This window comes from Magallana gigas, chromosome 5 (assembly GCF_963853765.1).
Source record: "Magallana gigas chromosome 5, xbMagGiga1.1, whole genome shotgun sequence".
NCBI lineage: Eukaryota > Metazoa > Mollusca > Bivalvia > Ostreida > Ostreidae > Magallana > Magallana gigas.
The window spans coordinates 28,185,596-28,212,615 of NC_088857.1; the positions used below are offsets into that span (position 1 = coordinate 28,185,596).

Genomic DNA, 27,020 nt, shown 5'->3' on the forward strand with positions numbered 1-27,020 from the left:
GCCTTAGTTTTGGTGATTCAAGAACTCAGGAGAGAAACAGCAGCTGTTAGGGTAAGCGTTAGATACCACTCTTTCTACCAACCTATCCAGTATCAGGTCCGTTTAACCCTGTATCTACCTTTTTGAATTAAACCGTATCATTCACACTATATGGTAGCTATGCCAGGTACAAGTGAATTACTGCTATGATTTTCCATTAATTTGCTTTAGATACCCAATAACTTGCTGGAGCATTGCACCATGTGACTGTTTCAAAATATTGTTTATCTAAAGCAAAACAATAGATTAAACAGCAACTGTAACACACCAGTGTAACATCATGACCTAGGTTCAAATCTAATAATGTGATACCTGGCAGATCATTTTGTATATCCTATTGAGCAATCACATATAAAGCTATGGAAAACTCTACCAGTATTCTGTAATTTGCTGTAACATTTTATATGATTTTTATGGATGCCTTGTCCAAATTTTATTTGATTTGCAACTTAATCTTCAACAGGCTAATACTGAAGGGCAATACCACAAATTCATATTAAAATGAAATGGAAAACATAAGTAATCAATATTATATTCATTTTCCTATTGGAAATGTTAGTTTACTTAATATGCAATGATAAGAGAAGTAACTCTTATTTATGTTTAACTTATCTCCCCCTAAGGGAGCTCTTCATCCTGTAAGAGCGATACTAGTCGTTTCTTTGGTGGGTGCGCAAACTGCCGGTGCAGTTTTAACACATGGTCTAACAGGAAAGACAAAACTTCTTTTGATATTAGGATGGTATATTATTATATTTTGTTGTTTTTTATTTCATGCATATACTGTTCAAAAATTCATTTGTGAACAATGATGACGAATAACAGCATCATTATATAATTCTTTATTGTCCTGACACAAATTTCTCCATTAAATCTTTGCATGCGCTTTATGTGTATGTTGTACAGAAAATTCTTCAAATTAATTAAATCTGTTACAACTTAACATTTGTTTCAGGCAGCAGAAGGATGAAGGATAAAACTGAACAAATGCTGGTTGTGTGCAAATGGTGTATGTTGGACATAAGACTGCAAGGGAATCCAGTGATTGAGGAGAGAATGCAGATTTCAAAAATATTGTGTGGACTGAGAATTTGACTGGGTGTGAATCTTCATATAAATAAATATATTTCTAGAATATTTTTGTACTACATGTATTTAATTAAAGTACACATGATGATGAATGGTAATTGATGAAGATAAGCAACCCAAGGGGTTCTCATGATACCACATAGTGTAGCAATGTTTGATTAAAACCTAAATTGAGGAAATGTTGCTGCTAATAATCTCCTATATGTATTAATTTTACAGATGTACCACAAACATTTATCTCCCTTAGTAAAAACATGTTTCTGCAAAAGTGAATTGTCAGCAAGGGTACAGAGTATAATAGTCATTTAAAAATGCATGTAAGTCTAGAATAATTTGGGAATAATTTGATAACCTGTAGATGTCGGCACAATTAATGTAGCATATAAATAGATTCTAAATGTTGAATACAGAAAACAAAAATATTTGCATTACAAAACAATTTATTTGAATTCATGAAAAAATGAAAACGATACAACAAATTTCCTGTGTTCTCAGGGAGCACAGACTAAAGGACAAATATCCGATATAGTACCTTGATGAGAGAAATTTAACATTCAATGACATGAAAAAGAGTGTTTCTGCATGAAAGAAAGAATTTATTTGCATGCAATGAAATAGAGTGGAGAAATAAGAAATGTCAGTTATTTCGTCAAAATCTGTTCGGAGAGGTGTCTCATTTTCTGGAAGTAGATAGCCAGCTTGTACTCCAGCATTTCAGCCAGCTGAAACAAAGCAGAACACATGAAGTATCTGTACTAGCAGTCATATATAATGCAGCCACATCATTTTCATATCCGCGAGAAACATTTGATAAAAATTAGATTCAAGTTATAAAGTCAGATACAAATCTTCAACAACAAAACTAATACCGGTAGGCAGTTTCCAGACAGAACTAGAAAACTGACCAGTCAGGAAGGGCCCCGCTATGACAATTAATATAGAGAAGTGAAAAAAACTTTGAATTCCATCCTCTTTATATTAACAATGATAAAAAATAAATGCCCGGCAGAAGATGTAAAGAACTGGAATATATAGGATCTCGTGATTTGTAGTTGGATATGATTTTCATCCAACAATTAAAGTGTTTTTTTCTTGAGCCTTAGTGAGGGGATAAAACACACAAGTTGGATAAAAATCATATTATACTACAAATCATGAGATTCTATTTATCCCATATTTTATACACCGCAATCAATGTTTACACTGTTTATAAAACTCTACATTATTTTTACTTCATTATGCCTAGGCAAATCCCATTGTAAAGTCACAACTGTGGAATATCAAAAAAATATCCAATGAGTCATATCCACGGGATAAAGTGGGTTAACATGGGATGAAATAAAATTTGTTAAAAAAACAAAGAATTGATACCAATGCAATGATACCTAGGCTTTGCCTCTATTAAATAAAACTATCATAAATCATTGTGTACGGTATTTTAACCCAAAAAAATATGAATATTATATTTCAAATCCATATTTCAAAGAATGTACACAATACTACACATCATTCAAAATTGACCTTAACTTCAAAACAAAGTTCATTTGCAGACACAGGCAGTGCAGTAATTAATCTCAATGTGACAAATATTGCACAGCCTTCCATGTATACAATGGTAACATTCTCAGCAGTTATCTCTCTTTGCCCATTCATTCTCAGCAGTTATCTCTCTTTGCCCATTCTTCTTATGCATAGTTAGGAATCTACCCCACCACCCCAGCTCCAAACCAGAAGACATAGAGAACCAAACTTAGCATCAAAATATGTATTTCTGCCTACTGAACTACCATACCAAATTTGAACTTGATTGGGCAACCATAAAAAAAGTTATTAGAAAAAAACAGGAAATTTGTGGACGGAAGAGTGACAGACGGACGGACGGACAGAGTGATTACTATAGGGCACCCGCAAATCCTTGCGGGGCCCTAATAATACGTGTGTATCAAGATGCGTCATGCCTCTTGTAGGAAGAAAATTGTTGAGACAATGGAACTCTTACCCTATCATGGTGTGAATCTTGTTTCATGTCTTTAAGAGCTTGAGATAATTGGTCTATGCAGGTGTAAGGTAACCAGCTGCTTTGAGGGACCGGCCTCGAGCAGGACTGAAATTGAAGTAAAGTTGTAAAGAAATCTTTCAAAATAGTTTTTGGTTACAGAATTGCATACTGTGGAATCATTTAAATTCATAGGGGTCAATTTTCATGGATTGAGTTTTTGCTTATTCGTGGGGGTGTAAATTCATAGAAGCAGAGGTTTTAAATTTCAAGACAAAAACAAAATTTGTTTTCGTCAAGGATGTAAATTTGTGAGCGAGAGCTACCCAAAAATATCACGAAAATTGAGCCACTATGAATGCTAATGATTTCACAGTATTCAGAATAAAATTAGAACATGCACTACAGAAACTGGGCTACATCAAAGAAGCTTTGATGAATTTATGCTTTTGGCTAAAAGATTCCAAAGCAGGTTTTGAATCTTGCTGCCAATAAGTCTTAATGCCCTTTCTTTAAATGTCTGTTAAAGAAGTTGCAGTGAACAAGTTAAGCATTGGTAAATAACTCATTAAAATTAAAGTCATGGCATATTTAAGTTACCATATACTTTCACTTTAGACACTGGATATAACAAATAACATTTGCATTTAACAAATCATTGGTTTTCATTCATTGACATTTTGCTATAAATGTGTTTTTAAAATTACTGTATTTGCTACTAAGAGTAAACATTAATTTTTTGATGTTGACAATGACTAGTTACCTTGAGATTGAATTCGGGGCAGTCATGGCCGGTGTATGTCCACAGTAAGGCATCCACATACTCCACGGTCAGCACCACCGCATCCTCCAGCTGGTCATAGTCCACGTACCGCCGCAGCAGATCGGACCAGTGCAGCTCCTGAAACATAACACAGAATTACTAAATATCTCTCACAAAGTTTTACTTTTAGGATTAAAGTCTTAAAATTTCAACATGTTAGTTATCGAGTACTGGTGTCTTAAGAGAGAATTCCTTTTTGGGGGTTATAAAGCATGAACAATTTGGCCTGATCACATCTTTAAGAAATTAGTGGCAAATGAGTGTCTATTTACTTGATTTTTCATACCTTATATGATTTGATCATCCAGGAGGGTAGTGGGAATCCCTGGGAGAGGAGGCGGATGGTGACCGTGCGGTGGAGCTGGGCGGTGCTGTCCTCGTGGACCCTCAGGTAGTGCTGAAGGAGGCTCCAGGCAGAGTCTGCAGCACTGTCATACAGAGCAGAACCCAAGTCACAATATGCACACAATAGGGATGGGACGATCCACCGATGCACCGGTGCATCGCGGTATTTATTTTGACGATATTTGGATCGATACATTTACCATTAATACAACGATACCTTACCGAACTTTTTTTATTTTTCAAAAATATCCGAGCTTCATGTATCGGCTATTTTTAGTCCGCGCGCCTAATATGAAAGTACAAAGATGGCGGAAAACCTCGTAAAGTTGTCAAAACTGTTAGGAAGCTTAAAATGGAGTGTGGAAAACTTTTGGAGTACTTGTTTATGAAAAACTAGTGTACACGAGACTAAAATAATTTGTAAATTGTGCAACGCTCATTATGAATATAACAAAATAACTTTGGACATGCGGTAATACATCGGCAGGTTGAATAAATTTTAAACTTTATTCATGTTTTCATTTAATTGCAATGTATCGTGATATGTATCGTATCGCATCTCATGTATCGTGATATGTACCGAATCGGCTCAGTACAGTATCGTCCCAGCCCTAGCACACAATGATCACAGAACACATTTTCACAAATCAGTACCGGTACATCGTATAGTGCATGTATTACAAAGTGACCTATTTATAGGTCTTTATGGAATAACAAATGGCTACCCCACTCCTCAGTGGTCTATTACTACTGGTAATCTGTGACAGTGACAGTACCTGCTTTCCTTGAGGCCAGGGGTGGGCAGGTCGTTCAGTTTGAGCCAGTCCCAGGCTTGCGTCAGAGTAGTACTGTCAGCCAGTGTTGAGTGGCTGCAGCTTTTAGCCAAGTTGACACATCTATAAGTGTAGCAAGACAATATTGCAATCATCTAAATGTTAGTAACAAAGTATTGTTTACATTTGTGTGTACTCCTTGTCCCCATATTTAAACCAATCAACTTTTATTGAAGTTTTGCCTTAAATACATGTATGGTGTTCAAATTTGGAACCAAAATAAGATTTTATGAGTGAGGGGTTACTTATCTGTGTCAACTACAACTAATTCTTTGAAACCCAATTCCTGCAAAATGACTCTTCTATGATTGGTGTTATTTATGACAGAGGTTCTGCACAGCTGATGGAATACAACATCCAGTGATGTAAAGAGCTCATTTAATGTTTTCTTTAGCCTTTTCTAAGTTTATTTTGTCATTCAAACTTTGACTAAGATTAGTGGACAACCATAAGCTGTGTATCGTAAACCAACATCAATACCCCATCTAAGCGGTAATCAGATTCAATGGCCTTGAGTACTGGGTTATTAATTTTGGTTGAAAGCTTTTTCCCAGCTTTTTCTCGCATCTGGGCCAGATAAAACAGCAAAGAATCAATGCACTTAGGTGTCTTAAAAAACTTAGAGTGTTCAGGAACAACTGGCAATGACCTTAGATCATCATCTTTAAAGGCATGCTCCTTCAAGGGAGACTTACTGAAAAGTATTTCATCACATACTTTCTGTTGCATAGAAGATAGTTTTAGGCCTGGTTGATTATCTGAGTGAAGGTAGGGTTTTGTCCCTGCAAACTCTTTAGCCACACTATCAATATGAACTGTTGAACTACGTTCAACAACGTAAAGTTCACTTTCACCAGGTTATCTCTCTCCTCCCTCGCTACAATACCCTATTTCTGAATCATCAGAATCCTGAAATTCCTCCCCTTCAACTTGAAGCACATCCCATTCATCAGAACTATCAACCCGAGCCGGCAAGAAATCTTTTAAGTTTGTTGACACAGGAAAGTAATCCGAAAGGAAATGAAATTGTAATTTTAATAAAATGATAAAATAGTGTTTTTTCAACAGTTTGATAATTTGCACTACATAAATGTTGGATAATTTTATTGCACTGTACTGTACTAAAATAGAAACACAAGAATAAACATACCTAAGTGCCAGACTGTCAAATACAGATGTCAGTTTCATCCCAAAGAGCTGACAAATTGTCAGCGCTTTGTCATACATCCCAGCATTCACGAGTAATCCTACCATCTCGTCCGCTCCAGGGGTAGGACCTTAGAAAAGAAAATCGTCACTTATTCAAATCATGTTGTAGTTTGATAACAGCCAAATTTTCCATGACAATTTAATATAACTCTGCATGACATGTAAACATTTTTAACTAACCTGATCCGACTGAGTTGCTTTTATCTTGCTTTAGCAGCTCTAGACGGGCATCAACTAATATATACTCCTTTTCGATGTCCTCAAGTTCCAAGATCTCCACTCTCTTTGTCGCTACATCAACATAAAAAACATTCACAATATTTACTTCAAGTTCATTGTGAATATACACATCTGTATGAATGTTTATACTGTAGATTCCTTATTTACTCAAGTTATTTTACTGTGATTCATCTGTTTTGCATCAAATCACAAGAACATAAAATCGCCAACACAATTTTTATCTTAGTTTCATTTGACATAAAAAATAAAAGCTAGATTTTTAATTGCGTAAGATGTGCTTCTTGTGATTTTATGCAGATATTAATTCTTCGCAGTATTCAAAATTCATTACCCAAATTTTTTTTATAATACCTGATATGTCTTCTTTCTCGTCTCCATTAAAATTGTCCTTGCCTGACATCACCTAAATGAATAAAACTTTATATTATAGAATATAATGGAAACAGTTGAATGCAACACATTCAACTAAACATGTTTTTGACCTAAACAAAATGGAAGACTCCTACACATACCTAGTATTATCTGCCCTCTGTTCCACAGAAAGAGACAATGAAGATATAGCACACCCTGTTGTAGTTGTGGACGATACAAATGCATATCTATATACTTGGTTACAGGTCCCGAAACGTTTATTTTTTTTTACAATTCGAACCTATCGTATCGTAATAATCTCATCGTATCATGCATGTATACTGTTCTATCATGCTTTAATAATATTCTATTGTGCGTTAATCCTATCAGGTTTATCGTTCAATTTTAACAGTTTTTCTGTTATCCTATCGTGTTAATCCTTCGCTGTTCTACAAGAAAATATTCGCCCCCGTTTTATTTTTGCCCCTTATGCCTCATTGTTAGAGGGCGAATTTAAGACTGGGCGAATTCCGATGTCTTTAATCATTTTTCTTTAAACACAACTGTGTCTGGGCGAATTCCAGACGGGGCGAAATTGTTTGCAAGTGTAAAAGGGTGAAAATTACTCGGGGTGAAAATAACCCTGTATACAGTATATATGATATGAGTCAAATTTGGCCTGCATAATTCACCATTTTTTAAAGAGTTTCAGGTACAATAAATTGTAATGTTGTGCTATACATCTTGAAAGAAGGCAGTAACCATCATGATTAGATTGCAGTGAGTCCGGATTAGAATTTGAAAGCTAGATAGAGGACATATTAGATGGTTAGTTTAAAAGGTATCTATTTAAGAAATAAAGTATGAGTTTTTGTGAATGTTGCAGAGTAACCACAGAGGTCGAGAAATGTTGTTTTGATATATAAAAGCCGAGGCTTTTATATTTCAAACAACATTTCGAGACCGAGGCTGTCATGTGGGTTCTCTCCAGGTAGTCTTGTCAAATGTGCTCACTGTAAAACACTGGCACGTTTTAAATCGCTACGCAAAAAAATGCATTAAGTACAATTCAGCAAACACGCTAAACGATCCACCGACAGAATAATGTTGAATTAAATGAGTCCTCCTTCTGATTTGTATAGACAAGATTCAAGTAGGTTCAGTACAATTTTTCCGGATTAAGATGATCTATAGGCATTTAAAAATCCTCAATTGTTTAAACTGTATGCTAATTTTGGTAAATTTAAGCATGCATATAAATAAAAAGTATCTATCAGTCTTAAATATTACAGGAAAAAAGCAATTTGTTGATATTTTCTACATAAAAAATGGCACTGAAAAAGGGCCCATTTTTTAGCTTTAGTGCACTTGTTCTTTATGAATTTTTTCTCAGATTGTGTTAATTCTCTCTCTATCTCTCTCACCTGCATTTCAGTGTACACAGAAGGTTTCACAATCCATGCATATATTGGGTTGACCAGACGGAGGGCGTTCATGGCTGCTAGGTAACAGTGGGCCTGCTTCTGGAGACCCTGTTTAGGGGGAACCTCCCTCCCTAGCCTCATACCATGCTCGTACATTACAGCCCCCGCTACAAAAGGACACGCAAAAACTGGTCAAAAATAGTCCAAAAAACAAGTCAAAGGTTTGAAGCCTTCCAAATCGTATCTGTGCCTTTCAAATGTAGACAGGAACTTAACATAAATCACAGACAGCCAAACTTTGTATTAAGTAAACTTAAACATGAACATACCCTTTCCAAAGTTGTTTCTGGTCACATAGAAAGCATAGAGAATGTCGTAGTAGTTCTGTGTAGTAATGTCCACTGTTCTCGCTCTAGACTCCAAGATAGAAACCACCTACAAACCACAAAGACTTAAAATAGTACTCTATAGGCATAGTCAGAGGCCCATCACCAGTTTTTAAAACCTTTCTGGTTTTTATAAACATTTTTGTATTCTCGATACCTAAATGTAAAAATCCATATGCTTTAGCAGATATGAAAATGAATACACTGTTGAAATGTTGAAACAGACCATGTATTGAAGATATGCAGTTGTCTATTGATGCATGAGTAAGCAAAAACACTGAGGGAGAAAATGTCAAGTGGCATGTTGGAATAGGCCATGAATTAAAGTACATGTATTGATGAGAACAAGAAAACAAATCAGCATGTTGCATATACTCTGGATTCTTAATCATCCTTTTATTTTTTATCGCTTCAAAATGGTGTATCAAACTGCAAGTAACATTTCCAGTATATGATACACAGGACGTCCCCAATATTGCTATCAATTATTATAATTAACGATTAAAATTTAAACAATACTTATGCATTGTATTTTCAAATACCGTTAACATCTATAAAATCGCTTGCATTTTATACAATTCCCAATTTTGTGTGTTATGCAAGTTGTACGAGTGTAAACTAAACTTCGCCATTACATAACCAGCCACCTGTTGACTCGGCGCGAGGTTATAATTATGTTTACTAGCGTTAACAAATGACTGAGTGAAAACGACATTTAATAAAGATAAACAAGGTAATATTCAATCACACAACCAAGTTTAGATGGATAAAACCAAAATTTATAATGCTATTTTTCGAAGATTTTCTGACTTCAAGCCTTCCAAAAGTCGATCTGGATGATACGTCTTGTGCTCTGCTTCAGAGGAAAAAATATCATCTTATCGTCCGAAAAATACAGTATTGAAACAATAAAAGACTAGCAGGTAAAAAATAGTCACCTCTTCTTGAAGATCAATGTAAGGGAACCCCACTAGTGTTTGAAGATCCTTTCTCTCATACAAAGTCACCAAAAGCTGTCGAAGGCAGTCTTTTCTCCTGTGTAAAGAAAATTGACCAGGAAATTGTACATACATGTACATGAAACAAGTCCGACTTTGGTTTAGAGAAGTTTTTCATTTTAGTACTCATCATCATACATTTGACAATACACTGAATTTTGTTATGTGAATTCTACTCGAGTGAAATAATGTTGTACACTATATTCATTAAATTACCCAGCACTTACCGATACCTGTAAAAGGATACTGGTATTTAGATAATCAAACGTGTTATAAATACAAGAAGCCATTGCTAACCTTGATGGGTCAGGGTTGCTAACCATGGCATTGTATGCTTCATCATTATGACCCATTTCCAGCTGATACTTGAAAATCTTTGACCACAAAGTGGCCTAAAAAAGGAACAGGAAAAAGTTGCATTCACATGTAATAATTTACCATACCAATTTAATTTAAAATTTACAGGAAAAGGGAGCAGGCGAAAAAAAATTCAATGTAAAACAAGTCTTACAGTATTTTCATCATCTTGGTCTGCAATACTTATGGCTGTTCTTGCTAAGTGGACAACTGTATCAGCATAGTCAAACTCCTCAAATTGTCGAATGACCTAATATATGAAAAATCAAACACAACAATTTAATTGTCTCCTAGCTGATACATATAGAATATCAAAATGCTGTCTTGATCTTGGCCCTGGTATCAGCCAGAGTGATTGGTATTTGCCAAAGTCCAAGAGGCTTGATGTATTTAAAACATTAAATACACTGGTGCAATAATAACATCAAATACACCAATGCAGTAATACAGTGTAACTACAAACACTGGAGTGCAAGTGAAAGCTCTGACCTTGAGGTAATAGAGAACTTCCAAGACCCGGGGGTTGAGCTCGTCCGTCTGCAGCAGACTCTGTGTTAGGAAGGCCTCCGTCTGCAGTCCTGCCTTGGCCTCAGTGTAACACTGTGCAGCCTTTTGTGCCTCTCTATCAAACCAAACATCCTCAATGTACTAATTCATGTACAGAATATTACATGTCACTTGGTTGGCTTGATTTTCAAATCAAATGTTAAAATTTGTGTTTATTTGTGTTAATGTAACTTCACAATTGTTAACAAAGAAGTTAAAACCATGTAATTTATGCAAAACGTTGCACTAGTTAATTCATTAATAAGCTCATTGAATTAATTTGGCTGAAAAGCAATCAATAATGCACTTACCCAAAATGCAGATAACAAAGCCCAAGCATGAATTTTCTGGAAGCAGGATTGACTTCACACCAATGATTTAACTGAAAACAATATTCTTGCAGAGGGAGGTACTGGCAACAGCTGGCAAGGAATTCTGGGAACAGGAAGTTTTCATTCAGAGGCCACAGTAAGAATTGGATAGATCTGGTTATTCTCAGAATGGCCCAATTGCACAGCTGCCCTGTGTTGTCCAGGATTCTTTCTGTGCGACTGAGGTTTGCTCGTGCTTGGTTGCCACCGATGCCTCGAATGAAGAGTTCAGCAACAGTCACATTGGAGGAGACTTTGAAAAGAGAACAATGTATAAAATGAAACAGTAACAAGCAATCACTGCAGAAAAAATGAACTTAAGTCACCAATCAGGGGTTTTGTATTTTTTCTGCAATATTGATACCTTCATATCCCTCATGAATCACCAAACAAAGCATTTTATTGTGTAAATTATACAATTCCTTTGAGACATTTGTTCATTTATTTTGATATTAATGTTTTTCTCTAAACTGTAGTTTGTCTCCCTTTGTTTTCGTTTTGTTTTCTCCAGGATACGATTTTTCCTTAATATACCTCTTTGCAAGCCATCTAGCATTTATTCAGTGCAAGACTGTTGGTTTTGCAAAAGAGGCTGTTTGTTTTGTTTTCAGCTGGTCTGTTTCGTATTTTAAGTATGTTTTAATAATTAGTTGTTCGTTTTGCATAAATGTCTCTCTTTGCCTGTAGAGTAGTATAAACATGTGGAATAGATACCCATATTCAGATGGACTTGTTTTCTGTAAACTATTAATAAAAATGGTATATCACAAACCTGCTTTCTGCACATTAGTCAATCCAGAGTTTTCTGCTACTTCAAGACTGGCTAGCAGTCGAAGATTCATTTCCCTACAAACAAAAAGTATAACTTTTATCTAAAATAACAGTTCAAGAATCAAAGGCATTCTTTTTCTGGTAGTATCTTGTCTGCACACGTCTGCCATTTTCCGCTCAACATAACACATACCTGTGTGTGTGTGTGTGTACTGTAAATTCCTAATTAAATGAAAGGAATTAATATCCGCATAAAATTGCAAGAAGCACCCTTCGCGGCCTTTAAAATCTCGCCATTATTTTCTTGAGTTGAAAACTAAAAGAAATAAGCATAAAAGCTCAGCGTTTGCGATTTTATATTCTCGCGATTTGATACAAACAGCGTGCTCGCGGAATTAAGTACTCACGTAATATAAGAAATTTACAGTATATATACATGTATGTGTGACTTAGTACTTACAATGAATTTGAGTGGCTGACAGTGGCCACTTTAGTTGATGCCCACTTCAACACAGCATATGACTGTAGTAGAGAACTGGTCCTCGGGATCATGTCATAAAGGGTCTCACTGACCTCAGGGGTGATTCCATCCTAATTAAGTCAAAGATACACCAAAATATTAATTTTTTACAAGGCATATTCTTTCATCCCACTCCATTCAAGAGCAACTGTTATCTTTCTGCCAGAGGGGAAGACAACCTTGCAAGTATAATAACAGTGTGAAAAACTTAAAAGTTGGAGATGTCATTTTTAGAAATAAAGTTTAAGTTTCATGAATGTTGCATGAGAACCACTGAGATTGAAAAATGTTAACTTTCGATCAACTCCACTCCCATTACTGTAAACAAATTATATTTAGATTGTACGCTGTTTGTGGCTTTCCTGAGTAATCCTTGCCCACTAATTTATATCCCAATGAATGCATATGTGAGCATTTGTTTAATATCTATTTATGAAATCGAGCTTGGTTCCAACCAAATTAAGTCCCCACGAATGTAGAAAATTTTGGCTACCCCGAAATCATTGACCAATACCAATAAACATAGGTAATCATAGATTACAAAGCTCACAGAGATGAGGCATCACCTCTATTAGACCACCTTTTTCATATTATATGAAAATCATAATTAATAATCTTGGATATTCATGGATACTCTTTTGACACAATATTGTATATCATGTGATAAAATATTGTTTTAATTATCATATGCTCATTTCATGTGGTATTGTCAGATACAATGTTTATCAATACAATAATATTAAATAGGATATTGCATTTTGATACTTTACAATATATATCATATGATACAAAATATCACTGGAATATATAATGATACAATATGATATTGTAACATATGATATGACATTGCATCAAGATATGATATTGTATCATATAATATGCTACGCTATTAAATACCAAATCCTTTTTTATATGATAAAAAAAGAAAAAATTATCAACACCGACCCCATCTGTTTTTGAAAATGTTGGCCTAAAAACCAAGAGATTAATTTTTTATGGTCTTAAGATGATACAATTTATTCCCCTTTTTGTATTTATCTCACTTACTGCTCTTAAATTGATCTCTGTCAGGATTTCATTTTTATGTTTATGGCAGGGATTAATGTTTTAAGATTCCGATTAAATTCAACCTTACAACTCAATGATGTTTATATAGAAAAAAGTCAGCAGTTTATGTGATATTTTCAAAAAGAGCCCGCAATCGACACATCTCGGGTAAAATAAGGCAACTCTCAGTGATCGATTGAGTTAAAATGCCTCTGATCAATATGACGTCACAATAAACAGCATGATGTCATATTCTAATCAGAAACATGTCAATTGTAACTTTATCTCTGGTTTAAATTATAAAATTTACAGGCGTGAAATGTCACTACAATCTCTTCTAACTAAATATATTTTCGATTTCTCTGTATTACGTTTAATTAACATTGATGACGTCACAAGCATGTTTAATAGAGAAGATCAATGTCGGGAGACAAATCATTGGAATGCAGTGTAAACAATGGAATGTGAATAATGACTGTGGCATTTCTTCAATCTCATCAACAAATGAATTGTATGAATTGTGATTACCCGGTCTCCGAGGCTGATGGTAGAGGTCAGGAACAACAGGAGATCCCGGAGAACTCGGAACCGCGTGTCCGACGTCTGATGGAGAGTCGTGGTCAGGAAAACAATGGCTGAATCACTGGTCAAAATCTGTCCATCTATCAGCTGCTGCTCACTCTCCATATCTACAGGTACCACATAAAATATAATACTTAAACCATAGTACCAAATAACAAAAGGCAAATAGGCCTCAATGGTCACCTGAGTACTATAGCCCATACACAAACTTATTGAGGAGTCTGTTTAACATAATTATGAATTTAGTTTTTCTTAAAGATGTGTTAGAGTAAGGAAGAAGATTTTAAACATAATAAACAGTATAAACAGTAAACGGTATAGAGCCATATTGCCCCCCCCCCCCATCCCCCTACCCCCCAAACCCTGACTCATGGGCCATGAATTTCACATTTTAAGTAAAGGAGTAAGTGGACATCATAAACATGCATTCACTTTTTTCCTCACATGCCTCTATAGGGCTGTTTTGGCTCTGCCCTAGGGTCAAAACCCCTGACCCAGGGGTCATTTATTTCACAATTTAGTAGAGAACTTCATGGACATCATAGACATGCATATGGTTTTTGTCAAATATATATTGGAGTAGAGAAGAAGATTTTCGAAGAGTCAATACATTTTTACTACATGGCCAAATTGGTCCCACCCTAGAGCCCAAACCCCTGACCCAAGGGCCATGAATTTCACAATTTTAGTAGAGGGCTTCATGGACATCATAACCATGCAATCAGTTGCACGACAACAGATGAAAACAGATAGCAATTGCAAACTCAGGTAACCTAAAAATGTACAATGCATAATATATAAACCACAGTCCCAGATAAAAATGTACAAAAGATAATATACATTTATATACCAGATAAAACTGTACAAATTATGTTTAAACCATGGGCCAATAAAATGTATAACAACAAGATACAGATGCCAATTAAACTGCAAATATTTAAATCACTCAATTTTATCCCAAGTGGATGATTTACATGTACTTCAAAGATGATATAATTGCAAATATAAGAACTTAACTTCTGTGGATTTCTTAGGCTTACATGTATTTCTTTTTGAATGAAAATTTTGGAATCAAACGCTAACATAACTTTTAAAGTCTTTTTTCTATAAAAAATCTTTATATACTATAACTTATCTGTTTACACTGTATACAAAAGTCTTACCACTTTCCTCATCCTCTAGTGTAGCCTTGGTGAGATCTAAAGAGTTTAGTATAAGATGCAGACAGTTTGGTAAATCATGTATGTTCTGAACCAAAGCTCCCAATGAATCCAGGGAAATTTCAACCAAGCTGTCAAAATGAATAATTATTGATATATACATCAAACAATATCCGTTACCATGCATGAAATATTTTTTGCATGTATCCAATTTCAACATAGTTTGTGAGCATTTAATAACCATATGTTAAACAAGAGATGCTTGTGAAACACTTATGCCCCCTCCCTTGGAAACATCCACGAAGAAAATGAACGAAAACTGCAAATAATTAGAGTTTTTCTAAGTCAAAGGGGCATAACTATGTCAAAAATTTCTCGATTGTAACCAAAATTGAACTTGACCTAGACATTATGATGATAAATCTGTATACTAAAATTGCTTGATCATAACCAAAACCAAACCTTAAATATTTTGATAAATCACTATACTAAATCTCATTTCAAAATGTGCAACCTCTGCAAAGAAAATGAACGGAAACTGCATATAATTGGCATTTTTCTTAGTCCGAGGGGCATAACTCTGTCGAAAATTGCTCGATCGTATCGTAATTCAAACTTGACCTAGATATTTAATTTATTATAATAAATCTGTATACCAAATTTCATCTCAATACACACAACCTCTGCAAAGAAAATGAACAGAAACTATTGGTGGACCGACCTACCGACAGGCAACAGCAAAACAATTCAAAAGGGGGGGGGGGCATAAAAAAATAGCAGATCAGATGATACATGACGTTCAATGATGGATATGTTTTTGCTGAATTCTAATTTATTACAGAGCAAACTATTGAAAAAATAAAATTTATAATGATCTTACATCATTCTCAACTGTCAGAAAAATAATGATGAGATTTTAAAATCCCCCCAAAATGCCTCAAGCAATTTAACACACATTTTTATTTCTTGCATTTCATTAAAAATCTACATTACCTTGTGTTGAAGAAAAGGTCCTCTACTATGGGCCTCACTGCCTCCTCTGGCGACTCCTTCATCAGAAGGGAGTCCTCAAACTGGACCACCATGTCCTCTGAGATCTTGCTGCCAATCAAACTTAGACACATCCCCAAAGTCCTCAAATCCGCCAAAGTAATCTCATCTGTCAAAATCATATAACAGTGTTGCATAATGCAAGTTTTTTTCTATCTGCAGCAAACAGTAACTCTATGTTGAATTTCTTCAATATTATTAATATAACCGTATAACCGTACAACCATACATGTAGATTAAAAAACAGCATAGGCCTTTCTTGTCACATGGATTAACTGGCAATAAAACCTTATAAAGGGTCTCCAGCATAATAGGTCAGGAATTTCAAAATTTATGATTTCTTTTACAAGTAGATGCAGACTATTACAAATCATTGGTTCTGGGGAATATTGGGAACAACTTTGTACATTTAAACAAATCGTATTCAAAGTTTCTGGCTCATAATTTTGAGGAGTAACAAAAAATTGAGAAAGTTAACACATTCTAGAAAGATTGTGCCTTCTTTACTTTGCCACAGGTACCTCTTAAAGGCCCCAAGTATGGACAAAACAGAGCTCTAAATGTTACACACCAAATCTAGTCAAGATTGGCTCGGTAGTTTCAGAGGAGAAGTTAAAAATGTAATATCGATAACTAACAAAGATCCACAGCAATGGGTCACCTGAGTGACTGAGAAGATGTAAAATAAAATTACGGTAAAATAAAAACAAAACATACTCAAGTCTTCAGCTGACCAATGTCCATCACCCAGGTACAGCTCTTCAATGGGATCACAAGGTCTAATAAAGCTCAGTCCACCCTTCAATCAATTCACAATGACTTCATCAGATTTCAGTACTATTGAACACATTTGCAGTAAATTCAATATACATAAAACATATATCAGAATGGACGATGGAAACAAGACCTGCCTTTTTGATTATGCACACTAATCCAGTGTTGGGTTCAACAAAGAAACCTTTCATTTTCCCTCCAACCTGACAAAAGATTTGGAACAGTGATATAGCTAAATAAGTGAATGATAATAGTTTACAATGTTTTTCAATAGAATTACTTTCTTTAATGATATTAATTTCCACTAAGCTCTCTTCCACCGGGAATTATCAAGCTATACCAAGGTACACACAAACTTATAAATGTTAAAAGACATGGGTACAATTAAAGGTTTATCAAGGTTCTCCAACCCTCTGCTTCAAATTTTTTTTTCATCTTACAAATGTTATTTGTTTCTCAGACCTGCCCCTTATTTTTTGCAAATCAGGATGAGAATCTAAATATTAATTTTATGTGGCCTTACATAAAGACAACATACCTCTTGATATTGAACCACCCCTGAGTAGAACTTGGACCACTGCTCCATCTGTAAATCACAGTACTCCTCTTCTGATATTTCATTGGCCATTGCTGAATTTCGAATCTTTGAAAAAAGAAAACTTCATTCAAGAGAAGAAACAAAAAATTTCCTTCATAACAACGACAACAACAGCCTTAATATAATTATAATCTGGCTATCCCTGATATGCTTACAGCATCCTCCACGGCCTCTGTGACTTCATGTTTTAGTGTATTAATGTCCAGGTCTAAGGGAACAGTGGCATTCATTGATCGTCTGTACACCTATAAGACAAGAGAAAGACAAGGTATAGTACAGGTACATGTAGAGCAATGCAGACCATGCATTAAGATTGCTAGCAATACTTCTTACGGTGGGGTCGCACAATGTAATTTTTCATCAGATTTTCAATCTGCTCAGGTAAGTTAATTGGAGTCAATTGTTGAGGTAGTCACACAATATGATTTTACAATCGAATTTCCATTAATACATGTAAAACCTAATTTATATTACATGAATTAATGTAAGGGAAAAAGTCATTGTGATGTATCAATCTCACCAGAGAGTCGATTGAAACTTGGACACACATCAGGTATGTAATCAAATTTCAGACTTTGCTTTAGAACTAGGTCGCCACATGGTAAGATTTTAAACACAACCGAATCAAATAAGAAAACTGGATGAAAAATTGCATCGTGTGACCGCACATTAAGTCATTAAGTCAATACATTTTGAATTCTTTTCTTCTAACAAAATTTAATTATTAACAAAAATTTATTATCCCAAGTTGTTTAGCTTTGATTTAAAGATTGGAAATGAAGGAGAATTTTTTTTCAACCATACAAAGATTATTCTATTAAGGCTTAATAGTTGACTAGGGAAAAAAAACGAGACTTAATATACTTACATTAAGAGCTTTGTGAATGTCGTACAGGTTGAATCGTTTGGGTTGGAACATTTTCTCCGTGTAGACTTCCCTGGGGTCAGTGTGCTGGCTGACCAAGATCTCCCCAGCGTCCGAGGGGTGAAGTATTACCTCAACCCAGTTACCTTCTCGAAGCTCTCTGCAGATTCACAGTGATGTCAATTAGTCTAAATCTTAACCATGAACTTTCAATGACAAAAAATAAAAACATTTGCAGTCTGTGATGTTACTTGGTGTAGGTGGGGTCTAAATGCTTTCAATCGTTCCAAAGTCAGAGGCTTACATAGGGATAGAGGTATAGTGTTGACGAAAGAAAAACATGGTGGACAATGCCTTTTACAAGTCATGTTCAGCTTTACGAAAAAAACACACAATAGTGGCCAACATTGGGACTACCATTCATTTAACTTATTGGACATTCTGAAAAGACTATCAAAAATTTGACAGTTTCCTGACTTTTAACAACAAGCCCACATAAGTAACAGCTCCTGGTGATTTTTACATCTCTTTCTAAACAGCTGAACAAAGAAAAGTGGGGAGAAAGAAAAATATGAAAAGTTTTCACACAATAAAGTGACAATTTGACTAAAGCACAGACCTCTATTACGTTATGTCATAGCATAATAGAGGTCCGTGGATTAGTCAGATTGATACAGAGAGATCAGAAAAGCTCATATAAGCTTATCAGTTAAATGTCACAATTTTTCCCATCTGTTAAAAACATGATGAGCTAAGGTATCCCTAAGACACAGACTGCTCGAGAGTCATTTCTGTTCCCACTGAGAATTGGATGGGGCTTACCCGGACATGTGGCAGACTCGCGCGATGCTCTCCCCTGAGCTATTGGTCCACAGGGTCCACAGCTTATCCGCGGTCACACAGTAGTCAATCAAATCCTCGGCCACACCCACCACAGTCGCAACATGCAAGTGCTGCAAACGGCCGCTCTGTAGTTCAGGTTGTACAAAACAAAACTACAACAGAAAAATATTTCACTGTTGTAGATACATGTACATTGAATATTGTATGAGTTTTCTTTTTCTTTTTCTAACTTGTTCATGTAGAGTTCTATTAGAAATTGGAAAGTATATAATTGCTCTTAAAAAAGGATTTTTGTGTGATCTGATATGACCTTGACCTACAAACATTATTTAAAGTCACTGCATATCTTTTGATCAAAGGCACCATGTGGGTAAAGTATGAGCAAAATTGGACCAAAGGGAAAAAAGATATGATTCAGACAAGGATTTTTCAAATAATTTGCTATTACCTACACATTTGACCTTGGCTCAAGGACACAACACACCCTTTACTCAAAAATGTGGAAAGTGTAGAGGCTTTGAAAAAAAGATTTTTGTGAGGTCAGATATGACTTTAACCCTTGACCTACAAACCTCATTCAAGATCACTGCACACTCTCTGACCATAGACACTCTGTGAGTGAAGTATAAGCCAGACTGGACCAAAGGGAGAGAAGATATGCCCTGGACAAGGATTTTCTATATAATTCTGCTATGATCTAAACCTTAGACTTAAAAAATGGCTCAAGGTCACTGCACTTCCTTTACCCAAAGGCACTCTGTAGGTGAAGTATAAGCCAGATTGGGCAAAGGGGAGAGAAGATATGCCCCTGACAAGCAATCTTGGACGAACGGACGGACAGACAGACCGATCACTATACGGCACTCGCAGAGCAGGATCCTAATAATATAATTTTGATTGAAATCTACATGTATATGAAATTTACCTGATTACGCTCTTTAAAATTCAGATGGACACATAACAGCAAGTTGACAGCATCACTTGTCATCACTTTAACCAGCTTATGGCCGGCACCTAAGAACCACAAAGCAAATTCTGTTCATCAACATATAAATTATATACTGGTAATGCAGGAAAAAAATTGCCCCAAAGCATCCTAACTTTGAAAGGAGACCGATTCTGCTGATGTAAATAGGAGAAAGTCCATAACTTTCTAATATAAATGGTTTGTGTGAAAAATTATTTGATAATGTAACTACAAAAAAACCGGACCAAGCAGCTTTCAGAATGAAACCTATTGAATTTTAGATATCAACAATACTTGCCAGTTGCAGGTGGTGCATGTTTTAACTCAGGACAAGTTTCCAAGATGTTGTATATAGAAACACACTCAAGACTCTGCGAAAAGAACAATTCATAGAACATTGAATATTAGAAAGTTGTTTACAAAGTCTAGATGCAGGTCTGTAGCTCCCAGCATAAACAAATTTGGATGGAAGAACTTTGATCTACAGTGCCTCCCACAGTAAAAAAAACTGCAATTACGGCACACTTAAAATTGCACTAGTTTATGACTAATTAAAATGGATAGATATTAACTTTTCAATCCACTTGCCTGAATGTAAAAATTGGTAGCCCGAAAATTACAATATTAAAGCATGTAGTAAGAAGACAACACCACATTTGTTTATCTTAATTGAGTAACTCAAAAATTCATGCATGTTGACCAAATACTTCCTATTTCGTAAGCTTAGTTGCTGAATAAAGCAATGATGGACCAGAATTTTTGACATATTAAACCTCATTAACTTTTAATAACATGTCTTGTTTTTGATAAATGCTTCCCCCTCCAACAAATTATTAACAGAAAAATCTGCAAGCAAAGCTATTCGCAGTGCAGTCATTGCTAGCGATATGTTTCATGATCAAGATAAGTTGTATGACAATTTTCGATCTAATAAATTTTGTTCATAAGCAAATAAGATGAAACTACATCATGATATTAAGTTTTATTTAAAAAATGTAACATATTTATGAGATGAGAGCATAATTTATTTTAACTGACGGGCCACATAAAATTAAAATTGATAATTAGTTAAGCGTTAATTCTGGACGACTTATCTAAAATCAACACCGAGGCCTTTCTGAGTTTCCATATGCAAAGTTGTATGGTGAAAGTTTATTTTTATGTTTTTAAATTATTTTAATTCAATGTTTCTGTTAAAATTTTTACTTTCCTGATTAGACTAGTAAGTTTATAGTTTCACTTGCCCGATATGACATTTGACTTGCCCCAGGCAATTGGACAACCATAAATGTCTATCCCTGATTAACCTTAATTACACACAAATTCTGTGGAAAAAATTAGTTCCATTAAATTCTTCTGGCAATTTACTACTGATATCGTCACTTAACCTGCATCAAACTTTCTCCTGAACAGCTAATCGATCTCTGAAAATGAAGTATGTTAAATTCACATCGAGATCGAGAGTCTCCATTTTTACATGTAAACAAACTGCACCACTTTACTGGGCTGGTGATGGTGTTTGAGAGAATATCAGGCAAGTAAAGTGACACTATCTGTAGTAAAAAAAGTCTGAGGAATTTTTTGGAATCAAAAATTTGTACAGAATGAGTTCTGGAGCTACAGACCTGCAGTTAGCAAAAGTCCTGTTATGTTAAACTACAACATAAAAGATGAGGGGGTTCAAAATTCTCATACAGATACATGTACATACCCTAGTAGACCACACCCTGATTTTGTGGTCCCTGCAGATGGCAAAGACGTAGGTGTCTCCCCTGAAGGGATGGATCACCAGTCCCGTGGCTGACTCCAGGGATCCCTGACTCCCCCTACAAGACACCAGATGGAGATGAAAAGATTGAAATTGTGAGGTAATACCAAATGATTTAAGATATTAAATTGTCAGAATTAAATGCAATCATTTTATACTCTGTCCCTAGGTATCCTCGATTCACATTATTCTTGATTACTCAACATTTATAAATACCTCAGGGTTTAAACGATGTTCATTCAAAATTATGAAAATTTTTCAACATAACATTTCTGAGTTCAAACGCCCCGTTTAGCTTATCATGTTTCAATACAGGGCTTAAAAATGTGATGTGTACAGGATTTTGTATTGCAGCAGACCCAGATGATAACATTGAATTATTGTGCAAAGTATTCAAAGTGACTTTTGAATGGAGAAAAGGTGTAAACATTCCCCATTATAATCTGTTTTCGTTTCTGTGAATTTTTCCAAGTAAAATAAGATAACGTGTCAATGAAGATATCTTGGAATTTTTCCCCTACATCAATTTTAATTGCGCTTTCATGGGTATTTGTACTTTTATTTAATATCTTCAATAGATGCTATATCATTATGCCAAGTTTGGTTAAAATTGGTTCAGTGATTCAGTGGTTCCAGAGAAAAAGCTGAGGTGACCTAAAAATTCCCACTTTCATAGACTAACCTCATGGCTACAGGAACCAGCTGGGTCCACAACTTCTGCATCATTGAAGACTTGAAGAGTTCAAACTGCTGCACAATGCCTGCAAATAATGATCACCACTCACTACAAGACTCACAACCCTATAAACTATCTTTATGCCACAGTGGAAAGACCTATTGTTTTTGTTCTGTTCACTGCTTTCAGGTTAAAAACTTTGAGAAACTTGGACAATGATTACAGTTATTTGTATTATTAAAGAAGAGGCTCATGGGCAACATCGCTCACCTAAGCAACAATAGCCTTAACTCTGATCAAATCAGCATTAAAGTATCAAATCAAAATATCTTGACAACTAAGTATAGAAGATCCTGCTCAAAATATTAAAAAAAATCTACCAATTTTTATCCTTATATCTTTATGGAAAATACCAAGCCCTTTTGTTGTTTGAGTATTTGTAAGAAGATTTTTCTCTATTCCTATTTGGTTTGAACAAACTTGAATCTACACCACCTATGGTGTATCACACAAGTGTCAGCTTTTCTGGTCAAATGGTTTTTGAGAAGACTTTTATAGATTTCCTCTAAATATTCCTAAGTAAAAATTTGACCTCCCCCCTCCCATTGTGGCCCCTACCTACCCCAAGATGAAGCCGAAAACCTAAAAAGTTAACAGACAGATGGATGAATGGACATATGGATGCCAAACAAAAAGTGATCAGAAAAGCTCACTTGAGCTTTCAGCTCAGGTGAGCTAAAAAGGTTAGCTTTTTGAAGCATGAACACTCTAAATTGTTTCACTTTCATAGCTGACTACCTTGAATATTAAGGGGAGGCATTTTGATCAAAAGAACGCTCCCCTCATTGCTACTGAGAGCAAACTGGGCCTCTCCCTCCATGTTCTGAGAGGAAGCAGCTGCCTGGATCTGTGATGAGAAATTCCCGCCATGGTTCAACAAATATTTACTCCAATGACTCTCCAAGTCTGATGCATAGTTGAAGATTGATGGCAGCGGTTGACTGCTCTGGGTGTATCCAATGTTCTAAAATTCAAATGGATCATGCTATTTGACATGTACATACTACACATTTCAAATTGATTTCAAACACTGAGAAACTTGTAATTTTTTACTGCTGTTTATTTATAAAAATTCATAGGAAAACCAACTGTTTAAATTTTTAAATGCATTATTTTTTTTTTTACAAATTTTTTATTCTAAACTAAACTCTAGAAGATTCTACTTGGCGATCTCGTTTTTTTTCTTAATGCTGTGAATATTTGCACATTCAAAGTCAAAATCTTGCAGAAATAAGTAAAACTTAGCAACATGTTAAAAATACTGTTAGAATGTAGTTAAAAAATGATTTATTGACCAACACAGAGTTGAATTAAATTCTAGTCTAAAGACACTGCATTGTTAACACTGCCCATCCCATAGTTTTTTGTTTAATGAACTGAAAAGATTCTTAAATGTCTAAATATAATAGTAAAATTGTTAACATTACAATGTAACCCAAACATCATGGAAATGCAGAAGCACAGACATCAAATGAATACCATGTTTAATGTGAATTTTTGCTTACATTTTTTATCAGTTTACTTGGATGAGGAAAAACCAAACGGTGTACACTGATTGCCGTGACAACCAACACAATCACATTTCCATGGGATTCGTGAATGGAAATTCCCCCAATGATCTGAGTGTCATGGAAGTGAAATCGGATCTGTGACCCCAACAAGTTATAGTCCAGACTCTCCTCCACCAGCTCCAAGACGTTGCTGGTTGTCCTCCTGTTCATTGAAACAATAAATAAATTTGAAGGGTTAGAAATATAAGGTTTATAAAATGATAATTGTTTGTGGAATACACCCTTCAGTGTTTTGTTACAGTACTTTGCTTTGTTCCACTTAGAATTTTTTTTTTCTTCAGAATTTTCATTCATGACTGCGTTCTTTATAAAAAAATTATAGCATAGCATTTTGTGGACAAAAGCAGGCTCTTAATGATCTCCGATCCTCACCAATGTTTGATAACTCTAAATTATCTGGATTTTTTTTATCTGTACCATAAATCTGCTTTTTATATAGACAAATTTAATTAGTCTTCAAAATGTTAAAATTACAATTAGCCATTCAACGAACTACTTTTCCGTAGTGACTCCACAGAGACCCACAGAGACTCTGAACCACCATTGCACTGGTACAACTTTGTTTTTTAATTTGATCTCAATCAACTTGAATGTATACATTATTAATCCCATTATATTCATTGTGGCCAAACTTGCAATACCTTCATAAAATGCATGGATACCATAAAAAAATTATTGTTTTATTTCATTTCATTTAGAATATAAAGATTGAAGCAATAATAACATTTTTTTGGATGAAAAAAAATACTTTAAGACTGACGATTTGAGAACCTGAAATACATACTTACCAGTATATAAATCTGTTTGTGACTCCGCCTTCTGTAAAGGTGTATCCCCCGCTGCTGTCCGGGACTTTGATGTCCTGAAGTGTGCTCACCGAAGCCACTAAACAACAAACATCTTTAATACATATACTTGTCAAAAACACTACATTTTGATGCTGTTACATGTACAAGAACCTTCTATAATAAAAATGTATCAGGGTTTTTAAAAATTCAAATAAAAGAATTCATTTCGTTTGTAAATAATGTTTCCACGCATGACACCACAAAAAACTATTGTCACTTTGTATAAAGAAAGCGAAAATGGCTGGAGACGACCACATAATTAAAGCAAGTTGTATCAGACAGAATGTACTGTAAAACAACTTTTATTCAAATTTTCGCGAGAGCCTTATTGTCGCGAATATTTCTCGCCGCAAACAAGTATTTGCCATTAAGTTGTAATAAAAAGAAACAGGTGTAGAGGGCGCGTCTCAAAACAAATAATCTGGACATTTTTCATATTAATGGATGAACGTAGTTTAAGCACAAAGGTATTAATTATCGTTGAAATATAGAAAAGTGGTGGAAGCAAAAATTCAGTACAGCTAGAGTACAGAAGAACAAGACTTAATCATTCAAACATTTTTGTGTCGTACGTCATCTTTTGTTTTAAAAACAAAGTCCAGTAAATCTCGTCATAAAACCCTCCAATAAGTTACCTGTAAACAGCCTATTTTAAAAAGATGATGTTAAATGTGGTAGCGATTTTGTTGCAAATATAATGGATGTGGTAAACTGGAGCTATGGAAGTCGGCAACAATGTACTTAACATGTAGATATTTGACACTCAATCATATTCAAATTAAGGCGAGATACAGCGCCATATCTTTTTATATCCATTTGTTACAAAGTATGTACAGGGAACTAATTAAATTTTTAAACCAGGTTCGTGGGACATCTGTCATTTTAACGATAGAAAATGCTATAATTGCTGTTAAAATTAATAAACAAAAGATGGTGAACTCGATTATCATGGTCTTATGATATGAAAGTTTTAGGGTATATCTGTCATAATTATTTAGATAAGATATATTTATATGTGTGTACATTTCATCGTCTGTCTTATGGTTTCATAGAGACATTATTGTCAATTCCTATAATAACGAAAATGAAACTACAAAGGTAAATAATACCGGTTCATTAACCACAATAAAATGGATATTCGTCAAAATGAAGAAAAGAAAAGAACACCACCATCAATTAATGTTGATTTTGCACACCGTTACCTGTATTGATATGTCTTTCCTTCCATTTAGACCCTGAATTGGAAGGAACAACTACTTCTCTAAAATACCTAATTCTTGAGTTTTCCGCCATGAGGATAGTGTTGGTGTTTGTGTAGTCTGATTCCCGAGGCCTTCCGATTAGGTGTGACGTCAGACGGCGCGAATTGTGTACTGAGACTGTCTAATGACCTGATGTGTGTAATGTCCTGATTGACCTGATGAGATATATTTTGCAAAATAACACATTCAAGGAAATACAGCTAAAATAGTTATATCTTATACTAATAATTATGATATTTTCTTTTTATTACATATATAAAGATGTAATTTGATGGTCATCATTTTCTATGTTATGACCTGATATTTTGTGTAATGACCTGATGAGGCTTTTTCCGATTTACTACAAAATATTGATAGAAATTTTGTAGCCTGGTTTATAAAAGTAACTTTATTTTTTATTATATATAATGATAAATTTGCCAATTCTTTTTTCAAATTTCATAAAATGGACTAGGGAACAATTAATATTTAACTTTTGTTCAAATATGACACTCATTTCTACTGTACTGCATTAAGGTTTGAAATCAAAGCAATATGTTATTCTGTAACATAGATTGCTATAAAGGTAACTTTTCCCAGCATTTTTAGATTAAGAGGTTCAAAACATACAGATTAGGTTTAAATCTATTGATGGTTCTATCATTTAACGAG

At 34.9% G+C, this 27,020-nt stretch overlaps 1 protein-coding gene across 1 annotated transcript; it reads right to left on the reverse strand.

Moving 5' to 3' along the window:
• Positions 1–1,550: 1,550 nt before the first annotated feature.
• LOC105341923 (nuclear pore complex protein Nup160) lies at positions 1,551–26,470 on the reverse strand. Its single transcript, XM_034456083.2, has 34 exons — positions 26,310–26,470; positions 25,048–25,144; positions 24,194–24,401; positions 23,427–23,652; positions 22,635–22,713; positions 21,896–22,010; positions 20,483–20,555; positions 20,143–20,231; positions 19,197–19,369; positions 18,378–18,534; positions 17,665–17,754; positions 17,450–17,554; positions 17,049–17,114; positions 16,855–16,936; positions 16,081–16,246; positions 15,091–15,218; positions 13,874–14,034; positions 12,239–12,369; positions 11,780–11,853; positions 10,948–11,260; positions 10,580–10,712; positions 10,245–10,340; positions 10,031–10,125; positions 9,674–9,770; positions 8,679–8,784; positions 8,350–8,516; positions 6,926–6,977; positions 6,515–6,625; positions 6,276–6,402; positions 5,069–5,188; positions 4,234–4,375; positions 3,888–4,025; positions 3,128–3,232; positions 1,551–1,850 (listed from the first exon to the last, which is right to left on the reverse strand). Exons 1-34 carry the CDS (start codon positions 26,398–26,400, stop codon positions 1,770–1,772), a joined length of 4,194 nt encoding a protein of 1,397 aa, XP_034311974.2. The 5' UTR covers positions 26,401–26,470; the 3' UTR covers positions 1,551–1,769.
• Positions 26,471–27,020: the final 550 nt, after the last annotated feature.

Coding starts and splice junctions, on each gene's coding strand:
- LOC105341923 (XM_034456083.2), bottom strand. CDS start 26,400: ATGGCGGAAAACTCAAGAATTAGGTATTTTAGAGAAGTAGTTGTTCCT. Junction 24,402..25,047: donor ACAAACAGATTTATATACTG/GTAAGTATGTAT, acceptor TTCAATGAACAG/GAGGACAACCAGCAACGTCT. Junction 22,011..22,634: donor CTGGTTCCTGTAGCCATGAG/GTTAGTCTATGA, acceptor GGTGTCTTGTAG/GGGGAGTCAGGGATCCCTGG.